General features: G+C 37.7%; 1 protein-coding gene across 3 annotated transcripts in view; it reads right to left on the bottom strand.

The window, feature by feature from the left end:
* FANCC (FA complementation group C) overlaps positions 1-19,045 on the bottom strand; it is a 72,046-nt gene extending 53,001 nt beyond the window's left edge. Inside the window, exons 1-3 of one of the 3 annotated variants that reach the window (XM_030258040.4) lie at positions 18,963-19,045; positions 5,594-5,767; positions 4,022-4,109 (exon numbers count right to left, since the gene is read on the bottom strand). In XM_030258040.4, coding sequence (XP_030113900.4) covers positions 4,022-4,109; positions 5,594-5,758 — 253 coding nt within the window. In that variant the 5' untranslated portion in view covers positions 5,759-5,767; positions 18,963-19,045. The remainder of the gene's footprint in view (positions 1-4,021; positions 4,110-5,593; positions 5,768-18,962) is intronic. The other 2 variants (XM_002194293.5, XM_072922502.1) reach the window with 2 other exon arrangements.
* Between the last annotated feature and the right edge of the window lie 5,302 nt (positions 19,046-24,347).

The following is a 24,347-nucleotide window of genomic DNA, read 5'->3' as shown; positions in this document are numbered from 1 at the left end:
AAGCACCTTTCATCTAAACTCTACTATGACATTATCTGGGAGGAAAAAATAATGAGTGGTTTATTTACTTAAATGACTAAATCATAGCAAATCCCTTCTTGGAAAATAAAGATTTTAAACAGTATTAATTACTAATACTAAACACTGCCTCATTACAAAGTCTGGCTTTTGACATACCCTTTGATTATATAAATTACACAGAAAAAGGGAAGAAGACATCAACTCCAAACCTCTTATCTCAAACAGATATATAGTTCAAGTATTTCTTCTTTTGACTCATACAGTTTATAGTGTACGTCTACAGTACATCAATAAGTAATTTTATTTAAAATTTGGTTTTCTTTTAACTTAAAAATTAAGATAAGAGGTGAAGAAAATACATGTAACTGCTTGAATAAATTTCTGGATAAGAAGATTTTTTTGTTAAATGTGATGACTTGCTGCATACTACAAAATACTGTGCATGTATTGCTGCCTGTCAGAAATGCAAATCAGTATGATGAAAGCTAAAATGAGAAAACAAAGCCTAGATAAACTGAGTTGGCATGCTTTGCCAGCATAATAAGTTTACACAGATTAGCAGATAGATTCAAACTTCATCCTCAGTGAAACCAACCTATGCTGGTCTCATAGATAAGTCAAAAGTTTCCAAAAAATAAGGAACTGGTACAACTTCAGATTTTCCTAGTTCAAAAAATTACTTTTTGACCAAAACCGAAGTAACCTCCCATAGATCTGTGAAAAATAGGAAAAGGCCCATACAACCCTCTTGCTGATGTACCCCATGACACACTCTGAGGGAAACTCTTGTTTCACTGTTTTCACAGCTGCCCTGGAACAGGGGATGAAAGACGGGATGACTAGGACAGATCTTAAAATAATTACAGCAGCTGCAAAAGATAATCATATCAAAAGACCAAACACAGAGCCATAGAAAACCTAGTGGTTTTTTTCCACCCAGCTTTCTAGCAACTGTGGTCTCAATGGAAAACCTATCATCAAGATACACACTGAAAAGCATTATCAGGATACAAACAAAGTCATTTGATCTTACTATGGCATGAAAGGCTGCCTAATACCCAAACCAATTAATACATCCACAGAAATAAAATCAAAAACTTGAAGGTGGATATTCCAGCTCAAAAAATATTATCTACCACCTATCTATGGGACTCCTTTAGGGAGGTTAATGTTGCATTCCAACAAAGGGAATAAAAATTTTTTTTTAGGAAATTTTAGACAGCTTGGAAGCTGCTTTGGAAAAAAAAAAAAAAGAAAAGCAAAACACCAACCAAAAAAAGGGAAAAGAACCCTAAAGAAACAAACAAGCAAACAAACAGAAGAACTGAAACACCTCAAACCAAACAACCAATCCAAAGTCCAAACCTTTATGATGATTTTGTACTTGTTTCCTGCCAATCTCACAACAAAAAAACTATATAAAAAACAGACTAAGAAAAAAACGGTATGTTTTTCTCATAACACAGTGTAGTCTCAATCGCATATTCAGTTTATAAATACCCTGAAGCCAGTTAGAAGAAAGAAAACCCTAATCTTACAGCCAAAAATAATATTTTTAGAGTTTGTTGTAAAATTTTATTGAAACATATCACAAAATGTGGATTAGCTAAAACTTGAAATAAGTCCATTCACAAGCTTGCATGCTTAAACACATACACTGACATATAGAGCCACCAAGAAACCTCCCTCCCAGCATTTATATTATTAGTTTGGGATTTTAGACATTTGGGCTCTAAACTCAAACCAGAAAGGCTCTACTGGGAAGATAATCAAACAGCCCATTAAAAAACAACAACAACAACAACAACAACAAAAAGAAAAAAAAGAAAAAAAACCAAACAGAAAAAACCACCACCACTGGAATTCCTAACCAAAACTGAATTCCTCCTGTACCCCTTGTGGTTCAGGACCACAAGTACAGCCATGAGATTTTCTTCAGTTGTGCTTTCCTCACATTAGCATTCTAAGTAAGGCTAACTTGATCAGCAGTGTTTATGAGGAGATTATTTTCCCTCAGAGACCATGCTTCCTGCACTGAGTGGTCAGCCATGTCAGCTTCCAGCACCAACAGACATTCATCTAAGGTGACAGGTATTGTGGTTTGGACATGATGCAAAAGTATAATGTTTTTCCTGCTCCATGTTTTAGTATGAAAGACTGAATTGAACAAAATTAGTCTCTTCTTCTGTGAGGGTGGCCTGTTCTCAACACATGCCTGAATGAGCTGTTTATCCAAATGAGAAATTATATGAAACCCACTTGAGAGTCAGCATCTGCTATAGCCAGTACTATCTTAACAGAGTATTTTCAGAACCAGTGCCAAACAAAATGAAAAGCTGCTGAATCTAAAATGCCACCAGTCCAAAGAGTGCTCAGGTGGCTCTAAGAAGAGGAAGTGGTGGGAATGTATAAGCAGACATTTTCAGGTCTGCTGATGTCAGAAAATCTTTAAGCATTAAAGTGAAGGATTCCATTTTGAGCAAGCTCTCTGGCTTGCTTTCCACTTGGAGACAAAAAAAATCCTGTAGTAAGACTTCATTGTCAAGCAAACTTCAGAAGTAATGACCAAATTGCAGAAGAAATGTTTTTGCAGCTTCAGAAAATGCTAAAGGAACACAAAAAAGTAGAAAGGAGTAGAAAACAAGAATGGATTGCTGGGAATTTTGCAGACACAGATGGCTTTCAACTCTGATGAGAAATATAGGTGAAGCTACTTTCTATAACACAATATACTGTCAGCTCAAAAAAAATTGCATATTCCAAACAAAAACTTAGAAGCAAAGTGTGTAAACATCAATGGTTACCAACATACTCAAAAACTATGATTAGAAGGGAAACCTCTCCATAACAAAATACTTCTGTAAAGTATGAGAAAGGTGTTCAAAAAGCACACATTTGTTGTTCTGCAAAAGTGGTCTATGTCTAAACCTATGGTTCCTTCCCATATTTTGCTTTCAGAGGTGAAATGCTGACATTACACACATCAACTATGTGTTTTACAGACAAGTTCATTTTGCCTGTGGTTGGAGCTGTCTAGAAGACAAAGCCAAAACAGAAGATGAATGCCGTTCTTGACTTAATAAGCCCTTCTTTTTATTTTTCTTTTCTTTCCCTTTTTATCATTTTTAATTTTAATAAGAGCAAAAGCCTGACAAAAAGTTATTTTAAGGGGCTCATAGAGAAGCTCAGAATCAGTTTTCTGCTTAAATGAGATCCCAATTAATTTATCAAAATTTTAACGTCTCAGTTCCTGAAAAACGCATCAGAACTGTTGATGACATAGCACAAGGAGTGTCTCCTCCCTCCCAGAAGTTTTCCTGTGCCAAATTTGTTTTCTCTTCTATATTCTCACACATATTCACCACCAATAAGGAGCATTTAGTTCTTCCATATGCCTTTTTCCTGTTACTGTTTACTGTTTACTGTTACTACTTTACTGTTCTAATTTAGATTCTATGTACATTTTCACTAGCTAAGGATGTAGAGATGGGGGAAATACATCGTAAGGATTCAACAAAAACAAACACAATCATAACATAGACTAATTAAAAACCACACATATCAGGAAAGTTATTTCTTCTATCTTTGCATATATGAACATTCTGATACATAGGGAAAGAAACTTCTGTTCAAAGTAATTTGAAGCACTGGATTTCGTACATTTTGAGACTCTAACAAAATGTAATCAATACCACAAAAAATGAGAATGGAAATCATGATGCGCATAAACACTCACTGGGTTTAAAACCTACTGGTCCCAAGTCAAGATTACATAACTAAACTAGAAAATTAATTTGATCCAAAAGTGAATTTAACATTTTTGAAGGTTATATATTTTAAATAACACTCATAGCCTTTTCTTCTCAAAATTTTACTTCAGTAAAAAAGAATGCTATGTTTTTATGGAAAAAAATCATAGCATATAACAACTCATATTTTCGTAATTTCTATAGAATAAAGTTTATGTAACTGCTGCAGAAATATCTTAAGACATTCTTACCATATCCTATAACAAAAGGATTCCAACAGAGCCTTCCTAGAAGCTGTCCAATTAAAGGGAACTGCTGGATTACTACAGTGGGACCCTGCTAAAACACACACACAAAAAAAGATAATAAATATACTACATCAAAAGTAGATTACGAGACCTGTTAATGATACACATTGTTGTAAATTACAATTCCAAATATTTTGCTGTGAACTGGTCTAAAAGCAAAACACCTGCAGGTATGTAAATTTTCTAAGTCATCAATCAAGTAAGTTAGAACTTAGGTATTTCCTTACCTAATACTTAACTATGTTAGAAAATGTATTCATTTGCCTCACACTCAGCAAACAGATCAGTATTAGTAACTAGCAAGTATACGATTTCATTGTATTAAAACCTAATTAACACACCTTTTTATTGAGAGTCATTGTTATAATACACTGTCTCACAGTTTCTGAAGAAATTAGTATCTACTATGGCATGAAATTATCTTTGTTAACTTTGTTTGCTTCCTTTAAATTTACTTACTTAATGACAAGTCAGCAACAAAATGACACATAACTTCTAAACAAATAGAAAGCAGTTTCACTAGAAAAGTAATAGACAATATAGTTTATATACAGTCCTGTGTAATCAGTCTTATTTTTCCATTTTTGTAGCTTTACTATCTAATAAATGAAGGCTTTGAAAAATAGTGCCATGCTAATATGCAAGTAGCAGGTATGATTACCATTTCCTGCTACTACAATAAATTCCTTACATTGTCTCATGTTTAGGGCTAAACCAAGACTTTCTGGGGCCATTTCAGGCCATGCCTCAGATTACGTGAAGTACCAACATTTTTTCCCCCTTAAGGAAAAAGAAATATAAATATGGGAAGAAACTCCATTCCCCCAAAACCCTTTACTTAAAATTTAACATTTAAGTCAGTTCAGAAACAAGCCTCACTCTGCAGTCTACAGATAAGAATATTTTAAAAGAACAGGTTCCATAAGAAGCAAGCCTTATGCCATAATGCAGTACTTCTAAGGCTAATTATACTGAATAGATACACTGGAAAAGTGATGCTCAGAAAAAACATACTAGCAACTAAATATGAACAACTACTTTTCTCAAGTGATTGTATACAATAATTAAATTTATAAATAGAGCAGGCAGCAGCATTCACTGTGTGTGCCACATCACTGGGGTCAGCAGACCTGCTAAGATTTAAAGGACCAGTCACAGTTTTGCATATTAAGGCCTTTAAATCATCCAATTTATGACCTGACAACCAGAATCAAATTATTCTTTATTTAAAGAGTTTTTTTAAGAGGCTAGAGCATTGGCTGGGAAATTTCACATGACATCAACTGATCAAGAAGAAAAAGTCCCTTTCACAATAAATCAGGGAAACAGGAAGCACACTCCTATTTGCATTACCTGCGACTGTTTCCCCAGTTTGCCTCTCTGATCCAGTAGTACCTTAGGTCAACAAGACAAACTTTTTTGCTACTGTTACCTTCTGGTTTTGTCAAAACATGGTGCAGATTGTTTTGGAGGACCTCTTCAAAACAGGTCATTCTTTCTTCTAAAGTCACTTACCAAATGCTTTATTGCTTCATAAAGCTGATGTAGAAATTCCTGGAGTTGGGGCAAGTGAAGGCACACATCTTTCTGGGATTCCAAAGTAGTGGCTTGACCCCATTCAACAGCTTTATCCAGCCAATACTCAAAGTTCAGTTTGGGCACTGTAGGGTCCTGAGCCATTCCACAATCCTGAAAAAAATGTTTTAACTCCATATCAGGCAGCACTGAACACTGGCTTCAAACCAAAAATGAATATACAAAGAGAGGACTTCCGCTACCTTTTTTGTGTACATACAAGAATGGGGTGTAAGGAGTGTCTGTTTACATCTCCTAAGACTGGCAATTTGATTTGCAATATTAAGAAGTTAAATTAATAACCCCCTCATTACAAAATAGCAAAGGGGGAACAATCATCAGTAAATTATCTTAGAATAAATGTAACCGCTAGATGTGTTTCAGGCTTTTCGTATCTAAATTTGTCATCATCAATATTTCACTCAGAATTTCAGAATAATTTGAGTGTGCATTTGTTTCAAATGCTAAGCAGAAGTAAAAACTAAAAATGCTTGTTCCAGGATAAATGAAAGTATTAAAATAAGGCTCAACAAAAACAAAAGGTACTAGGAGGCCTTTACTCATTGTAATTTCTGTATTTATAATTGATCATTAGCTTTATGTGAAAAAAGAGTATTCTTCTTAATATAAACTAATAAATTTAGTATTTTGGGTCTGTTCCTCCTTGTATACCATTCAAATAAGAGGGAAAAAATATAACCATATGCAGCTTTACACATAACCCAGTTCTGAATGGAAGCTGTACCATAAATTATCTACATCCTAGGGCACACTTCACTCTGAAAAACTGGTCTTTGTGGGATAAACACTATTACCAAGCCAGAACATTAAAATCGAACCAAATTGCACTGCTAAAAGATAACAAAAAACAGCATACAATTTTTTCTGCTTTACTATAATATATTTCTTTGGCAGAAGGAGAGAGAATAGCACAGCAAGTAGTAGAACAACCTTTAAATCTCTCTGAAAGAAATATCTCATAGGCTGGAAGACCAAATGAGCTCCTGCAGTCTTTCAATCATTGTTCTTTCTGTCAAAACTGTACAGATAACTGTCAATTAACAGAATGTGGTGGCAATTTTCAGAAATTAATTGTAGCCCATTGGAGATAAATTCAGACACTCATAGATGCCACAGAAATGAACGAATATGTATCTTTGCAAGTTATAAACCAAAAAAATAAACCAGGACCTCCATAGCAGCCCTGCAAGACAAGCTTGCTTTATACAGCTAAACCTTACAAACACAGGATTTGTACAGCATGCTAATCTGAGCCAGATAAAAATTTGAAGATAATTAATAAACTTGTTTAATTACTATGAGGAAGGAAGGAAGGAAGGAAGGAAGGAAGGAAGGAAGGAAGGAAGGAAGGAAGGAAGGAAGGAAGGAAGGAAGGAAGGAAGGAAGGAAGGAAGGAAGGAAGGAAGGAAGGAAGGAAGGAAGGAAGGAAGGAAGGAAGGAAGGAAGGAAGGAAGGAAGGAAGGAAGGAAGGAAGGAAGGAAGGAAGGAAGGAAGGAAGGAAGGAAGGAAGGAAGGAAGGAAGGAAGGAAGGAAGGAAGGAAGGAAGGAAGGAAGGAAGGAAGGAAGGAAGGAAGGAAGGAAGGAAGGAAGGAAGGAAGGAAGGAAGGAAGGAAGGAAGGAAGGAAGGAAGGAAGGAAGGAAGGAAGGAAGGAAGGAAGGAAGGAAGGAAGGAAGGAAGGAAGGAAGGAAGGAAGGAAGGAAGGAAGGAAGGAAGGAAGGAAGGAAGGAAGGAAGGAAAGAAAGAAAGAAAGAAAGAAAGAAAGAAAGAAAGAAAGAAAGAAAGAAAGAAAGAAAGAAAGAAAGAAAGAAAGAAAGAAAGAAAGAAAGAAAGAAAGAAAGAAAGAAAGAAAGAAAGAAAGAAAGAAAGAAAGAAAGAAAGAAAGAAAGAAAGAAAGAAAGAAAGAAAGACATAACCCCTAGTGAATCACAACTATCATCTGAGTTTGGATCCTGTCCAGGAAAAAAAAAAAAAAAAATTGAGGTTAAGCTGTTGGATTGCTAGTGTACAATACGTATTTGCCCCAAACTCGTTCAAAGACAAGTAAGCAAAGCCACTGCTCTTGTGTTCTTTACTACACTCCCATTTTTATTTGCCACTGTTGCTGTCAGCATGGTTCTTAAGGGCTCTGTGCAGTGCCAAGATGTTACTGATCTTCTCTGAGTACCAAAACACGCTATGAGACTCTCCATCACAGCAGCTGGCTTAAGTGACACAGGGCCCAGTGGCAATTAGCCATTGAACACTTTTATCACCGCAGGAACATAAAAAAGACTTTCAGAACAAGTTGAAGCCATCAAGTAAACTAACACATATGGTTAAATCAATGAGCCTCCTTGGCGCTCCCAGAAAAGATCAATACTACCAAATAACTGAAAAATCAATCCCTTAATACAACGCCTCCTGAAACTTTTAGGAAAGGAAAGAAAATAAAATTAAAAAAAAAAAAAAAAAAAAGAGGAAGAACAAAAACTCCAGCACTTTGGGGCCAAGCATGGGTTGATTAAGTATTAATTGAGAATCCAAGTAAAGCAAATCAAGCAGGATAATCTAATATACTGAGTACCCGTTTCTACTACTTCAGAACGCAGAATGGCAAGGCCATCACTCTTTTTTTTCCAGAAGTCTGAAATCCCAGCTCTCCAATAAGAAAGGTGTTTTGTCTCCCTGGTTATTACAGCTAAATAAACTGGATTGCACTTTTTTTTTTTTTTTTAAAGTACTGCTATTATTAAAAAAACCCAAAACAACAGCACAAATCATATGTGAAAGAAAATATTAGAAGTGTATCTCTCCTCTACACTGATAAAACTGCAAGTGTGCATTTTTTACTGTTTCTGACAGCTAATTCCCTTAAAATACCTGAATATTTTGGATATGAGAAAAGTACTCTCCCATCAACAGGTATTCAATAATCACACACAAGACAAAGCAGCTCTATATTCAGTGCTATTCAAACCTTCACCTTGTTGCATGAAAGCACAAATGAAGGATCTGGACCAAAACCACTCCAGCTATACAATCTAGGGTTCAGAACCTATCCTCAGAAGGGTCAGTCCTGGCCTTGATCCTTCTGCATAATTTTCTGATAAAAATGAAACACCACTCTGTTTCTAAAGCAGAGTTCAGAAATTTTAGCTGCAGTTTAAAGCTCAATTCATGGATACATTTATGGGCAAAAAATAGAGGAGTCAGTTTTATATGCATTTCCAAAGTGGATTAAAGGACAAATATATGTGTTTTTCTGTGCAATTAATTTTCTGAAACTGCTAATAATCCCAATAGATGAGCAATAAGGAACAAATGATCCATCCCTATGATTAAGAGAAGATGTAATCTTCAGTGCATGTTTGGAATAAACCATTTAGAGTGCCATGTAAAAATCTTTGCACTTTTTGGGGCACGGGGAGGAGGAAGGGTTGTGCACTTCTATAAAGCTTTGGACACAAACTAGTCTTGTAGATTCAATGGTAGCAGAATCCCTTACAGCAACTATTACAACAGTCACATTTACATATTACTTCCTCTGAGTTGGAAAGGACCCATAAGGATCACCATGTCCAAATTTTAAGGGAATGGTCTATCTGGAAACAGAGCCCACGACCTCAGCATTGTTAGTGCCATACTCCACTCATCTCAGGGTTGAATGTAAATTTTCAAGACTCATAATCACAAAAAATGCTAAAAGCATTGCTGCTCACTGTTTTGGAATACCACCAATTCACTTTTTTTTTTTAAATTATGCTGAGATCAACAGAAGAACACAATAAAGTGGCATTCTAGGAATTGCTGCACTATTCATATAGGCCACTTGTTTAGCATTTACTATGTGCTTCAGATTTATCCTTAATCAAGAATGTGATTGATTTAATATACATTAAGATTTTCGGCATCACAACACCACATAGTCCACACTATTTCCAATAGTGCTCTGTTCCCAATAGCATGATTTTTGAGGTATAGTTGTTTCTTTCACTGGAAGTTTAATAAATAGTTATTTTATTGATTGTTTACTTCAACTATAGCATCTAGTCCCAAAAAAAGCAATTTGATTAATACAGCTTACTCTTGTCTTCACCCCAACATTACTGGAAAACACACAGTAAAGCTATTGTGTATGTATAAATACTGTGAATGTATAAATAACCTGATTAAAAAGCAAACATACCAGAGACACAGATTTAATCTCAAAAAACATCACAGGATATAGGATATGGTTTATTAGAGAAATAGAAAACTGTTAGGTAATCAAAGGTAATTTAAATGTTCAGGTCCCAGTATCATACAGAATGTATTAGAAGAGCTACAGGAATCAGAGATAATAAATACTTGATTAATAATTTGACTTACAATATTTACAACTATATTCCTAGTCTGTTTCAGATTAATTTCCACTATTTTCAATTAGTAAGGACTCATTTTAGCTGCTAAAAATCAAAAACTGATTCTCATTTTGACTGGGTTCTCCACAACATGGCAAATTCAGAAGCCAGATTTATTGTGAATCATCTTATAGTATCTTTTACTTCCAGAAAGAAGTCTTCTGCCCTCTTCTCTGAGAACCCCCAGGCAAACCCTCTTGGTCTCATACTTCCAAGCACACGGGGAGCTCTGGTACAAGGGTACTTGTTATATCTTTCAGAAATTAATGGCAGCATTTCTAACAAGGAATTTTATTCTGTCAAGTGAGCTATCTGAATAGTGTCTGAAACATACTACTTCAGTCACTAACTTTTCTTACCACATCTTGAGGCAAAGTCCCCAAATCTGGCTTCAGTAGGTTCACAAAAATTACAATTAAACTTTCATGAATTTATTTCTCTTTTATCTTGTAAATTCAGCTGCTAAATTTAAATAAAGCCTTTTAAGTAGAAGGATCTTTGAGGTACTGTTAAGGTGCAATATTTCCTTATATCACAGCATTCCAAATAAACATGACTAAAATTTGCATTCAAGGTATAAAGCTCTCACTTTGCCTTGAATCAATGATAAGTAGCTCCATGCTCCAAATGAATGTTTTACTTTATATTCTTCCACCTCCTCTTCCTCCTCCTCTCATATACCTACCCACCAGCAACCTTAGCTTATGAGGAAAAACACAAAATAAGAAAACAGTTTAAAATACTCTTATGATGTCAGGGCCCAAGGGCCTCAAGCACAACAGGTCACCATTAAGATAACAAAACATATAAATATACACTCGAAATTCCAAACTACTTTTAAGGGGTTTTAATACTTAAAAAAGCAGTAGGACAGTCCTTTTTTGCATATTTATTACTTTAATAGATATTAGGAGACTAATATTACTAATTAGAAACACTTCAGTATATTATATAATCAAAAGATACCATCATTTTTACTCCTTAATCACTCTTAACTCGATTGTGATACAGCACGGTTGATACAGTAATATAACAAAAGAGTATTAATTTTTCAGTGTGTCAAAGATTATTATAATTATGTCACAAATTTACTGCCTACTGGATATTCTGAGATTATGCCAAGAGGAAAAAAAAAAGTAGCAATTATCCTGAACATTGTTAGCATTTTCTCGTTTATTACTTCTCTGCATAAAATATCTATTTCTTTACCTTGTTATTTTTCATCTTCACCTTGACAAGTCTCCTTCTGCTTGCCAAGAACAGAAGAATATTCAATATATACTCAGATAGGAAGTAAGAGCAAACATAATTTATTTCCTACTGTAAAGACAATCTGTTATCAGCTTCCCCAAAATAAATTTTAAAAATAGTTTATTAGGAAAAAAAAAGCATTTTTTTAGAAACTTCAAAAAGGCCCAGGAGTAGTAAAGACTATGTGAAAAATAAAAAGATACACTATTTATTCCTGTCATCTTATTTTCCTGTATACCTTCTTGAGAAATAAGCGTCACAGGCTGGTTTAATCTACACACCTACATAAAGCTATCCATACCAAAAGACAGGGTAATCAGATGGATGCACAAAAATCTAAATTTGTTTCAAGGCTATTAGGCAAACCCCAGATTTGACCAGTGCACACTGATGTTAAGCAGATCAACACGATCTTCCAGAATAAAGCCTAATGAAGCCTAAATTTCACATTAGGCTTTCATGACAGTGAGAAGCCCATCCACATAGTAGATTACCAAGTAACTACATTAGAAAAATTAGGCCTTTTAGATACAATGGTAAATTCTTGTTAGATTAAATCTATTGTTTGTACCCATTCTCCTATAACAAATCTGCCAACTAATGCATCATTCTCTGTCTTATGGGTTATGTGGGTTATCTGACTATACAGTTCTCATTACCCAATTCTAGCAAATATGCTCACAAAACTTCATGTAAGCCAAAGCAAATTGAATGAATTATAGTTACTTAGACAAAGAGCAATTTTTGTACCAAATAAAAATTCTACTTTTTCACTTAAAACTTTTACATGTGGTTACCACTGTCTCCCATAGCTTAAAACCAGCATTAGAGATTTTATACTGTTATTTCAGACATCTGAAAGATTTTCTTCAACTTCTTCTCTACAGAATAACACTTCAGGAAAAGAATGGTCTGTGGGTGCTGGTTGGCAGCAGCTCAGGCTGAGCCAGCAGCGTGTGCCCGGGCAGCCAGGAGGGCAAACCCCATCCTGGGGTGCATCAGACACAGCAGCACCAGCTGGGATTGGGATCATCCTGCTGGATTCAGCCCTGGTGCAGCCTCACCCTGAGTCCTGTGTGCAGTGCTGGGCCCCACAGTCTGAGAAGGGTGAGAAGGTCCTGGAATGGTCCAGAGGAGGACAACTGAGCTGGTGGAAGGGCTGGAAGGCAGATCCTGTGGGGAGAGGCTGAGGGCTCTGGGCTGTCTGGTTTGGAGAGAAGGAGGCTCAGGGGTGACCTCATTGCTCTGTACAGCTCCCTGAGGAGGGGACCTGGAGAGGGGGAAGTGCTAGTCCAAGAAATCCCAGAATTTCTTGGAATCCAGTAACAGGATACATGCAAATGGTTCAAGCTTTATCACAGGATGTTCAGCCTGGACACTGGGAAATCTTTCTTTACAGGAGAGTGGTCAAACACTGGAAGAAGTTTCCTAAAGATGTGGTTTTTGCTCCAAGACTGTCAAGTGCTTTGAAAAGATGCATTTATAGAATGCACTTAATACCAAAGTTAACATTTGTTCAGCTGTGAACTGGTCAGGCAGTATGACTAGATGATTTTTGTCCCAGCAAAATAGTCCATTCTGCTCTATTCTGATCTGAATATGAACCAAACCAATCACCCAAATTTCCCTTATCACAGAACCTCCTCTTCTATCAACTTCTATTTGTATACTTCTTGAGTGGAATACAGAGAAACCTATTTCCTTAAAATTCAGTTCCTCTTTAAAAAAAAAAAAAAATTAGGTAAAGATTAATTCAAAGTTTCACCATGGAATAAACAGCATTTCATGTCAGTTACATACTATGAGCTATCAGTGATGGGGATGTTGCATATACACCAATCTTTGGCACTTTCTTATTTAGAAATTTAAGTTCCACAATAAACAGATATATTATAAAATAATTCCCTCATGTCCAAGCATGAACAGAGGCTTGTAGATAGCAAGCAAGAACATTAATCCTCTCATCAAAGGAGTCACTTATGACCTGTAACATAGTAGAAAACATGTACTCCTTTGTATTAGTGTATCAAGGAATAGCACTTACTTCCATCTGTACGTACAAAAATTAAAAGGAAGCAATAAGAAAACCTAAAAAAGTTCCTGCCAGAGCACAATCATCCTCCAGCTAAGCTGTAGGGATTGGGAGGGAAAGCAACAGAGACAAAACCTGTTTATATGCAGAGAAGAAAATAATGAATGAACACTAAGAGGCTTCATGTTTCCGATAATGCTTCTATAATAGCCATGCAACTGCTAAATTCAAGCTCTCCCCATGGCTTACACAGGTATATGAAAAGAAGACATATGTTCCAAACTCTTTACCTCAAGTATCTGAACATAAGGTAAAATACTGACTGTGTCATTGATATCCAGAGCTACTCATACAGTTGGGTTCTAATTCTTATACTAAGAATTTTTAAAAGAACCTCTAATATTTATTTCCTTATGAAACACATACCTTACATTGAAATCCCACAGTTCTACAGAGTTAAAGATTTCTGCATAAGGAAACAGAACAGAAAACAATTTCTTCAAAGTCACTGAGTAAACATATGAGGAAACAAAAGAGATGAAACACACAAATCTCATATACTTTAGCCTATTAGGAAACACTATTAAACGCTGTTTTTCAAGGCTTTCCTCAAAGATAATCTATTATTCACCTTAAGCTCCTCAGGCATGACATGACAATTTATGCAATGATGGTCAATATTCCACCAAAAAGAAAACAACCACCACACAAGAATCCCAAAAGAGTATTTTCTTTTCTGTTTATATTACACATATGTACCTTTATATGAACTCTAATGACAGCTTAATAAGTGTCAGTAAAAAAATCTGTGAAAAGTATTCACAGAGTCCACAGTAAAAGCAAGCCTGCAAATAAAAGAATGCACTTCTCTGGCATAAAAGAGAAGAATTTCATACTTTTCCCCCTCCTCTCTCTGACCAGTCACATTCAGAAATAGCTACAAAATAAAATCTTCAGAATAAAGATGTATTTATGGCACTAAGTACACCTGACAGAAAAAGAAAAATGTATTCTTCAGAAGAATAAAAACAACTTCATGACATTAACATCAACATTTACACGTTTTTGTTGTACATTATCTTAACACACTCTCACAGATACTTGTCCCTGAAGTCCATTGACAAGGCTTCATGCTATTCACAGGCATTAAATCAGGCCATTCATTCTTTGAAAACAAGAAGTGATATGTTTCTGCAGAAACATCTAGAGCAGACTTTTGGTCATTCACTCAGTCAAACTCATACCGCAGCAACAATTACCTATGTGGGCATTTAGACTGAAGAGAGGGAAGTGACATTCATATTGATGGAACAATGATTTGTGCGATTTTCAGTCAATTATTCCTGCATACTTTACGAGCATTTATTTATTAATGCACTACAGGGGATCCTCTGACTTGTCAATAATGCCTCTGTCACATCCACTCACAAAAACCTCACAATTTTGCCCCTGGCATGAAATTAAAGCTGTATTTTTCTCTTATTTTATGGAAAGGGAGTTTCTTATGAATGTGATCAGTTGATGATAAGTGAGAACTTCTAATGTACAGCACAGGAAAAAAAATACTAGCTAGTGGTATGTCTCTTGGCCTCTTCTACTTGGACACTCATTTATGTCAATTTATACTAAAGTCCTCTCTGGAATACTTCAAGATATAAAAAAAAAAAAAAACATGTCCAATGAATCTACTAATAGGAAGGAAGGACAGCACTTTTGGCTTCAGGAGTCAGACATCTAAGAATCCAATTCTCACTTCTGACACATGACACTAAAGAAATCATTAAAGTTAATTAAGTAAGTCTTAGTTCTGCTCTGATTATAAAGAATAGTATATATTTACTTATATACTTGTTTACTTTAAGAAAAAAAAAAAACAATTAAAAAACCCAAACTAAAACCAAGTATCTACTAACATCAGATTTACTCCATTTACAATTTTTTAAAAATTTATTCCTCTCAAAGATTTACATAGTTCTTTTTGCTGCAGTAGCCTTGTGGGCTTTATTTTGCAAGATTACCATAAATGATGCTGCGCAGATTACGCTTGAGCAAGTAATGTGTCTTTAGACTGTGTCCAGTAATACCTGTACAACTCATCACTAGTAAAATTATGAACCCACAGCTCACAGTATTGCTTAGAAACATAATTTCTATTGGAAGTTAAAATGCATAGAGAAGTACTATGTCACAACCCTACAGCCCTCTCCAAGGCTGACAGTTAAAAAATTAACAGAAATCTCTCACAAACAGCATCTGACATGAGTCCACCCTTTATTATTACATAAAGGAAAAGCATTCTTAAACAAATTTTAAAGATGCTGCAATCAAAACTTCCAAAATTCAGAAGAGTAAATTGCAATTGTTAATAGAAACAATCTAGATTTCCCTTTATTCATTTATTATGTATGTTTAATGAGTTTATGATTAATATAATAATAATAAAGAGGATTTTGCACCTCCATAACATTTAACATAATATACATTCCTGTAACTTAGAAAGGAGACTAACTGCTTGATCCTAAAGTGCTCTGAGGAACTGGTGGTATGTGCCACCAAGTCTCAAACACAAAGAATTTTCTAATTCTCAAAGCTGCATGAAAGGAGTTACAGATTTTTAATTAATATTACCATTGTCTTAATTTTGATAACATTAACAATGACAGCAATTTATTATAGCATTAACCGAAAAACATTGTCTGGGAATACCCTTCTTGGTCAAAGTTGAACCATTTAAGATTTGATTTTTGAGAGCTGTTCTACCACTTATACATGTAGCAAGATCTTTAAAATCTAGCACACTTTTGTGCATTGTTTAGCTCAAGTTGGCTACAAAGTATGTTGCATTCATAAAAAGAATTTTTTTAAAAAAATCATCTGATAAATCAAAGACTGAAGATTTTTTCTGGGGAACAATCTCATGCAATATATACATCTTCCTGTAAATGCCAACAATTATTCCATGTACATCAAAGGATTCTAACATTTTCTGAGTGCCTGTTTCAGGAAAAACTTGTTTCACCTATCTCTGTCACACTTCTCAAAATCCTCCACCCAAATGTCTTTTGAAAAACATCTTTGCCAAAAGCAGCACCTTCACAATGGTAGGCCAGGGTATGTTTCTCTGAAACATAAGTCTTATGGAAAAAGGAATTACAGTTTAAAAGTACACTGAGCACCCAAGACTGTTCCACTGATGGAACAACTGTGTCCAGTGCCTTCAAAGGGGTACCTTTTGTTGCTGCAACTCCTCATAACATCGCCCCAACTACACCAGTGTCCCTTATGACACTTTACCCATGGTATCCTGTGCTTAATTTCATGTGCAGCCACGCCACTCGTCCATATGCATGTGCTGACCAGATGGAATCACAGAATCATACAATGTTAAGGAGGTGGAATGGATCTCACAGATCATCTAGTCCCAACCCTCCCTGCCACAGGCAGGGACATCACCCACTAGACCAGGTTGCTCAAGGACTTACACAGCCTGGCCTAGAATACTGCCAGGGATGGGGCACCCAGAGCCTCCCTGGGCAGCCTCTTCCAGTGTCTCACCACACTCACAGGAAATAATTTCTTCCTAAAATACAACCCCAAGTTCCCCTCCTTCAGTCTGAACCCTTTGCCCCCTGTCTTATCACTACAGTTCCTAACGAGCTGTCCCTCTCCAGCTTCCCTGTAGGCGCCCTTCAGATACTGGCAGGTAGCCAAGAGTTCTCTACACAACTTTCTCTTCTTCAAGCTGAACAGTCCTAATCTTCTCTCCCTGTCTTTGCAAGGGAGGTGATCCAGTCCTGAAGAACTCCTGCCCAAAAATATCAGTCTTTCTCTTTGACTTTCCCTTCAAATTTTAGAATATATATAGGAATAGAATCACCAAATCCTGCTTTCAACCTTGGTTAAAATTACCATGTTCAATCGTTAGTAGCCAAAGACATGGAGAGGCAGAATCACACACATCTCACCTCCTGAGAATACAAAGAAAAAAATCACAGCAGTTATTACCGAAACTGGATCCATGCCTATAAGCAAGAAGATAACCTCCAAGATCCGTTTCCGACTCAGCTGTTCCCATTGCCATGTCCCCTGGAGTCAAGTCCCGGCGGAGGGGCCCAGCCCTGCAGTGAGCAGCTGCCCCACCATGCCAAAGGCACCCAAGACCCTCCCAGCAACGCCAAAATCCAACGTTTCCATAGGTTTGGCAGCACCTCACGCCGCGCCTGCCACAACGCCTCCACCCCCGCTTCAAACATGCTGATCAATTCTTACAACACAAGTTTTCAGTCTTGAGCTAAGAAGGGGAGATGAGCATAAACGCAAATAATGGAGCAAGTAATTAATGTAACTCAGAACATAAACTGAATTAATTTATTTGGCACAGACAATAAAGCCTTCTTTTCACAAGAGATGAGGGACAGCTTCAGATCCTTTAATTACATATCAGAAAATAAATCCCAAATTCTGAAGATTCTCCTAGTTTTCAAAAGCCCGTCACTAGACTGTTATATTACAGTATTTTTACCTAAAGGATTCTTCACTCAGAGAGAGAGTATTATCCCATATTAGTTATTTTAGTTATTCTCCCACACGAAAAATGGGCATTTGGAACATTTTTGAGAGGAGTGGAAATTTAATGACCTACATTTGTGAATCAAACCCAGAACTTTAAATGTCAAATTCTTCCAGGACTTATGGGACATGTCTTCCCTAATCTTTAGTTTAAATAAAGGCCATCTACATTTTTTGACAGTATTCCTTAAAAGCTTACTCTGCTGAAGTTCCTCCACCACAGCAGATGCCTGTGTCAAGATTGCACAGTAAAACAGTTGCCAAAGTCTGTTGAATCAGAAACAAATCCCCCTCCTCCTATAAACCATTTAGGAAGGTATCCGTGTATTATTGTTGCACCGATCTTGCACAAAATGTATGTACACATATGTATCACAAAATGACCTTTTGTCACTGTTTCCTCCCCTAGAAGACGGGGGGGATAGCAAGACACAGCACAGATGTTGATGTCTCTCTTTGCCGATGTTCGCAGACAGTGCCTACACGGGGAATACAGGGCTGGACATGGACTTTTTACAGGGGCGTGTAGTGATAGCACAAAGGGGAATAGCCTTAGAGTAAGTTTAAGCCAAATGCTAGGAAGAAACTTCACCCAGAGAGTGGTGAGGCACTGGCACAGGCTGCCCAGAGAAGCCGGGGATGCCTCCCCGCTGGAAGCGCCGAGCGCCAGGGCACGGCGGCACGGACACCGCACGGACCGCAGCAGCGAGGCACGCCGCAGCTCGGGCAGCACCGCCACGGCCACCTTCCCTTCCTCTGCCGACCTCAAAGCCTCAGGGAGGGCCGGCCCGGCGCCTCGCTGCCCGTGTCACCCCTTCCCGGGCGGGCTCGTCGCCGCCAGCTCCAGCTGAGGGCGGAAGGGGACGGCGCGGAGCCCGGCGGATGATCCGCACTAGCGCATCCCCTTCCCGCCACGACAGCCCCCGGCCCGCGACCACGGCAGCGCGGCCAGCGGGGACAGGACAGGAGAGAAGCCGCCGCTCCCCTCAGCGCCTGCCCCGGTCCCGGCGGAGCTCCCGCGCCCGCTCAGCTCCGCTCCGTGCCGCCCGCGCTTACCGCGCCCGCCGCGCCGCACCATTGGCGTTTTCCCGCGCGCTGCCCGCCGCCCTGCGCTGCGCCTGCGCGGGGGGGCGGGGCGGGGCCGCCCGGCCTCTGCGAGCGGGAACGGCCCGTGAGGGGCCGCGCCTCGGGGCTCGGGGCGGAGCTGGGCTGGGCCCTTCACGCACAGCGTGCCTGGCGCTGGAACACGCCTTCCAGTGCTAAGCCTGTCTGAGTTAGAGTTTGGACAGTGCTCTCAGGCACTTGGTGCGACTCTTGTGGGTGTCCTGCGCAATGTCAAGAGTTCGGCCTCCATGGTCCTTGTAGGTCCCTTCCAGCTCAGGATATTCTGCTGTTCCTTGATTGTGAATCTATGGTTCAGCCTAGCCCAGCCACGCACGCTTGGCATCCTGCCTCAAACACGGGGCTCAAGCGCCGGGGCTGGGGCAGGAGCCCTGTGGGTCTCCAGGGCCAGCGTGTGCCCAGGGGTCCCTGGCGCAGCTGAGGCGCCTGGACTGGCTGCACGCACTGGGTGAGCGGGGCATGGGCAAAGCCAGTCTGACCCTGTGCTTACAGCTCAGGAGCGGATCCACAGGGAAACCGACCCTGTGCTTACAGCTCAGGAGCGGATCCACAGGGAAACCCAAGTGACGGGACATAGCAGCCCCACTGTGGGTTGTGCCTTCTCAGCCACCATGCTCTGAACGCTGGCAGCGGCCAGGCCAAGGTACCTACCCACAGTCTTTGTCCTGGCTCTGACTATGAATTAATAAAACCCTTCAGCTTTACCACTTTTGGTAAGATTAAGTGCGAAACGCGTTTAAACTTTTGCTTCTTTGCAGTTTTCTGAGCACAGAAGGTCCTTGTGTCCCTGTAAAAAAAATGCAATCAGTATGAGTACAGACATGGAGTAAATAAGAAATTTTGTTTTGAATAAACTTAGGGTTGGAAATAAATATTCGATTTACTGAAATTTGTGTTGGTGCCAAAATGAGAAATATACACAGGGTGAACCCTACTGTCCCTCGGTTAGTTATAAAGCATTAGTAATAAAACTAATATTAGTTTTATTAGTAATAAAACTAATATGTCAGACTTGTACTCTGACACTGGTCCTCAAAACAGTCCTGCTGAAAATACAAATGCTACACAACCTGACTACTTGGTGCATTTTTTGCTCATCACTCCCTAGCCCATTTACACAGTCATACTTAATTCTCTTCCTCTCATTCTTCCTCTCATTCTTCCTCTTCAGCTCATCTACTCAGCTCGTTCTCCTATTTACCTTCGTGGTTCTTTGACTCCTGCCTGGTTTTGTCTCCATGTTCCTTATTTGCAAAATAGAGCTGGTGGGAAGTTGCTATTCTATTTCTATACTATTCTTTTACTATGTCTTTTTGACAAGCCATCAGCATCTTCCCAGCATCTTCCTCCAAATATGTATTCTTACACCACCTTGTCCTTATTTCCTCCTTGAAGTAACTGCATAGTAAAGCACTCATTACATTCCTACCCATGGAAAAACAAACCAGAAAGAAAGAAAGAACAAAGTCACTAAGGCAAATCACTCTCTGTCTTTTACCTAGGTTGAATTGTTACTTTTCATATGGATTTTAAATTAAATTGCTATTACACCATTAGTCTGAATTATAGGCTAGTTTGTATTGGGCTTGTATTCAAGATTTAAAGTCTACAAGAACATATGACAACCACGGCTTCTGAAGTTAAAGTTGCTTTTTTATTTTCACTATTTTATAAGACCAGCTGATGTTCAAACTCCTAACACCCATTCAGCTTTCATATTTTTGTATTCTTGCGTGCTTTCTTTTTTTATTTTTTTAGAGGTTACCTCTGTTTTGATCACCATTGCTTTCAATTTTCTATAAAATGTGACATCCCTATCAGTACAAAAGTAAATTCAACGTACCCATATAGTGAAATCCCCATGCATTACTTAAATTACTTTTTTACATTTCATCCTACCAAATCAAAAACACCTGATGAATTAAAGGCTTGTTTGTGAAAGTTTCAACGTTTTTTCTTGGGACTCTTGTCATCAGGCAACCCATCAAGACAAACTGTCAGGAATGTTTCCCATACATCCAACACTTTTGCAGACCACAACTCGGAGCTTTTTATGTAATACCCATAATCACACAGTGAGTTCAGTTCATAACTCTTTTAATCATTCTACTCCTCTTTTTTGTCAAGTGAAAACATGGAAGAATTTGTATTTGTTTTCTAACATGAATTGTGTTAACACTTTCTTAAATGTCAGCATTATTAGTCGTTTCATTCATAACACTTCTTAGGTTTCTGGTACGCTGGAAGAAGCTTGAGTGGAAAAAGTTTGATAACATCATTTTTCACATTCCTGACTGAACATATTCTAGAGTTGTCCAAAGTGTATTTCTGTCCCGTAGTCAGAGTAGCAAAAAGCTGCCTTTGTTAATCAGCCTGATGCTTACACCATCAACTTAGACAATTTTGTTGCTGCTCAACAAGTCAACCGCACTAAAAGTTCTCATGCACACCTGAATATATGGGTAAAGATCACTGTAATATACTAGGAACTCTAAAAAATAAACCCAGGAATTAAAAAAAAAAAAAAGCCAAACTAGAGCATTTAAGAAAGTCATGGGAAAGGGTATAATAGGGAAATAGGAGCAAAAAAAAAAAAAAAAAAAAAAACCAGGAAAAAAAATACAAAAGTAAACTACTAATATAAATAAACTCTAGTAGGTGGAAAGAACTTGGTAATATTACCTTCAAAGCACCCTAATTTTAAATAGTAAAAAAAAAAAAAAGTGGCAATGATAAGAATAATGAAATAGGTAGAACAAATCAAGTGAATGCCAATACAAATGTTATATTACTTCAGACAGTCTGTATGGAGTTTGCCACTCCCACTTCTAATAAATGCAAAACATTTGAGGTTAAAAAATATTATGGGGACTATTTCTTTAGCCTTGATCTTTAATAACAGTTCCTGTGACATATAGAGCTAATACAGCTGCCTTAGAGAATTACTAATAGTAAATCTCTGACACTTAGAAATAATATTTGAAACTACTAAGTCACCAGAAATAGTACTGCGATAAATAAGAATTCCATGACTTCAAACCCTGAATATTTCAGAAAGAATATTCCACATACCAGAGAGTTCCTGGCTGCTCTCTCAGAACCCTAGCAATCTCCTCTTCCCCAATGTATGTTGCAAAAGCCCCTCATTAAGCTTTGCATTTTGAGGAGACACAGCAGATACTATACTTTGCTTCAGAGTAAAATATCTACATTTGATCTTTTGGCCAGTATTAATTTGGTAGGAAAATGTGCCTCTGTTAGGGGAAGAGAAAGAAATATATATTTGACAAGTTTGAGGGGAAAAAGGGAGAGAGAGAAGGAAAAAAAAAAAAAAAGGAAAAGTCCCAGCTGTTTGAAGCTTTTCATAAGTGTGGAATGTTAGAATAAATTCTGGGGGAGGTAGACTGATGGGATGAACTGCAGGTGAGGCACACAAAGGTGCATGGTAAATATAATTATCAATGCACATGGCCACTACATACGTAATATATTTTAGGCACATCATAATGATTAGCTACAGATACTGCTCTACGCAACAGACAAGTACCAAGCAAAATGCCCCCAGACCCCTTAGCTGAGTACATTCCTTCATGTATATCTGTGGCTAGCTCAAGATGGTTGGTACAAGATAACAAAGAGCTGAGGTAAATACTGCAGTCATATTGTTGTCTTTTACAGATGGGATGGGGGAATTACATGACCACTGCAGTGTCAAGCAAAGCATAAACCATATTCAAGAGATTTCCAGAGAAGACCACAGTGTGTAACAAGTCACCAATAGATTTTAGTGTGTTACTGTTTGCTAGCCACTATTTCCGAATAGGCAGATGTGGCATTTCTAGATGCTGATTATATATTTGAAAATTAAAATACTAAAAATACTCTGATACTGTAATAAAATACTAAATACCACTAAAATACTGTATTTTGGGCAGCTGTTAGTCAAATAGTTGGGCATGCTGACTTCCATGAGTTCCAGGTGTTCATTTTCTCCTGTATCTTCCATTTGATATGCAGTATAATTTCATGGTTGCTTATGCTTTTCCATTAAAGAAACTGTCTTCAGTAAGAAGAAGGAAGTTGCTTCTTGGAGGCATCAGAGTCTGCAAATCCTGTTAGTGAGCAGTGCATGCCACACAGTATGTTCACACTGGAATAATTTTATCTCTCCTTTTTTTATTTTTCATTGATTTGGAACATAGCTCCTGTTGATTTGACATCCTGTGGATGTTTACTAACTCCTGAGCAGGACAGAAACATTTTCTCTCTTCTTTATCCCAAGGAATAGATGAATATGTTTGATTTCTTCTTAATGCAATACCATTAAGTCTTCAGCTGAGGGGCCTCTGAAGGATTCAAAAAAATTGGCTATGAATCGACCAATGTTGTTAAATGTTCTTTAAACCAGAACCTGAGGAGTTCTCCTAGGAGTTCTCCTTTTAAGGCTGACCTCTTATTTCTCAGACTGGTATAAAATATGGTCACAAGGATAAAATTTGGAAATTGTACCATCTATCAATCACTTAGCTAATCTTGACACAGTCAAGATTTTCATTATTTGTCTTATTATGTATCTTTCTGAAATGCTATTAGAGAAGCTGAAGTGTTTAGGTTGGTCATTATGTTTCTATCTAAAGTTTGTAAATTTTCTTGTGGAAAATAATCCTGAAAATAAATCCTTTCCCTGTACCTGTCTGAACTTACAGCAGGTCCTATACAAAGAAAGCATGAGTTACATCAATAATTCTCAAGACACTGAGACAATAAAAATTTATAAAAATCTTTTGTGATGTCCTGCTGCTATTGTGTCCTGCTGAACCCTTGAATATTGGAGAGCATTTCCAAAGTTTGTTCCACAGAATCAAGCACAGTACACAGTAAGCAGAAAGCTTAGTAATTTCTGTGGTATTCCTTATTGATATTCTAACAAGTTGCTGTAATATATACAGAAGAAGCATGAAATACCTCCTACAGCATGGAAAGTTAGTGACTTTGCCTTGACCTGTTCTCTTACAGACAGCTATTAACAGTATGAAATACTCCAGTGAGCATTTCAGTTTCATGTGTGTGACTATATTCCTTCCTGCTTTATATAAAATACTCTCCTTAACGAAAAGAGGTGTTTACACATTCTAGAACCTGTGAGGATTAACCAAAATTTAAGATAATAAAAAGGGAAATGCTGTTTTTACTGTCAGCAAGCAGGAGCCATAATAAAAAGTCAGCAAAATATAATAAATATGTTTGAACCAGTTTTCAGAGGGTTGGAGATATGGGAAACTGCCTTTTGAGAATTGGTATGCAGCTACAAAACTTCAT

This window comes from Taeniopygia guttata, chromosome Z, assembly GCF_048771995.1.
Source record: "Taeniopygia guttata chromosome Z, bTaeGut7.mat, whole genome shotgun sequence".
Lineage (NCBI taxonomy): Eukaryota > Metazoa > Chordata > Aves > Passeriformes > Estrildidae > Taeniopygia > Taeniopygia guttata.
The sequence above is the reverse complement of the archived record's forward strand: the minus strand, read 5'-3'. Positions and strand labels throughout refer to the sequence as shown.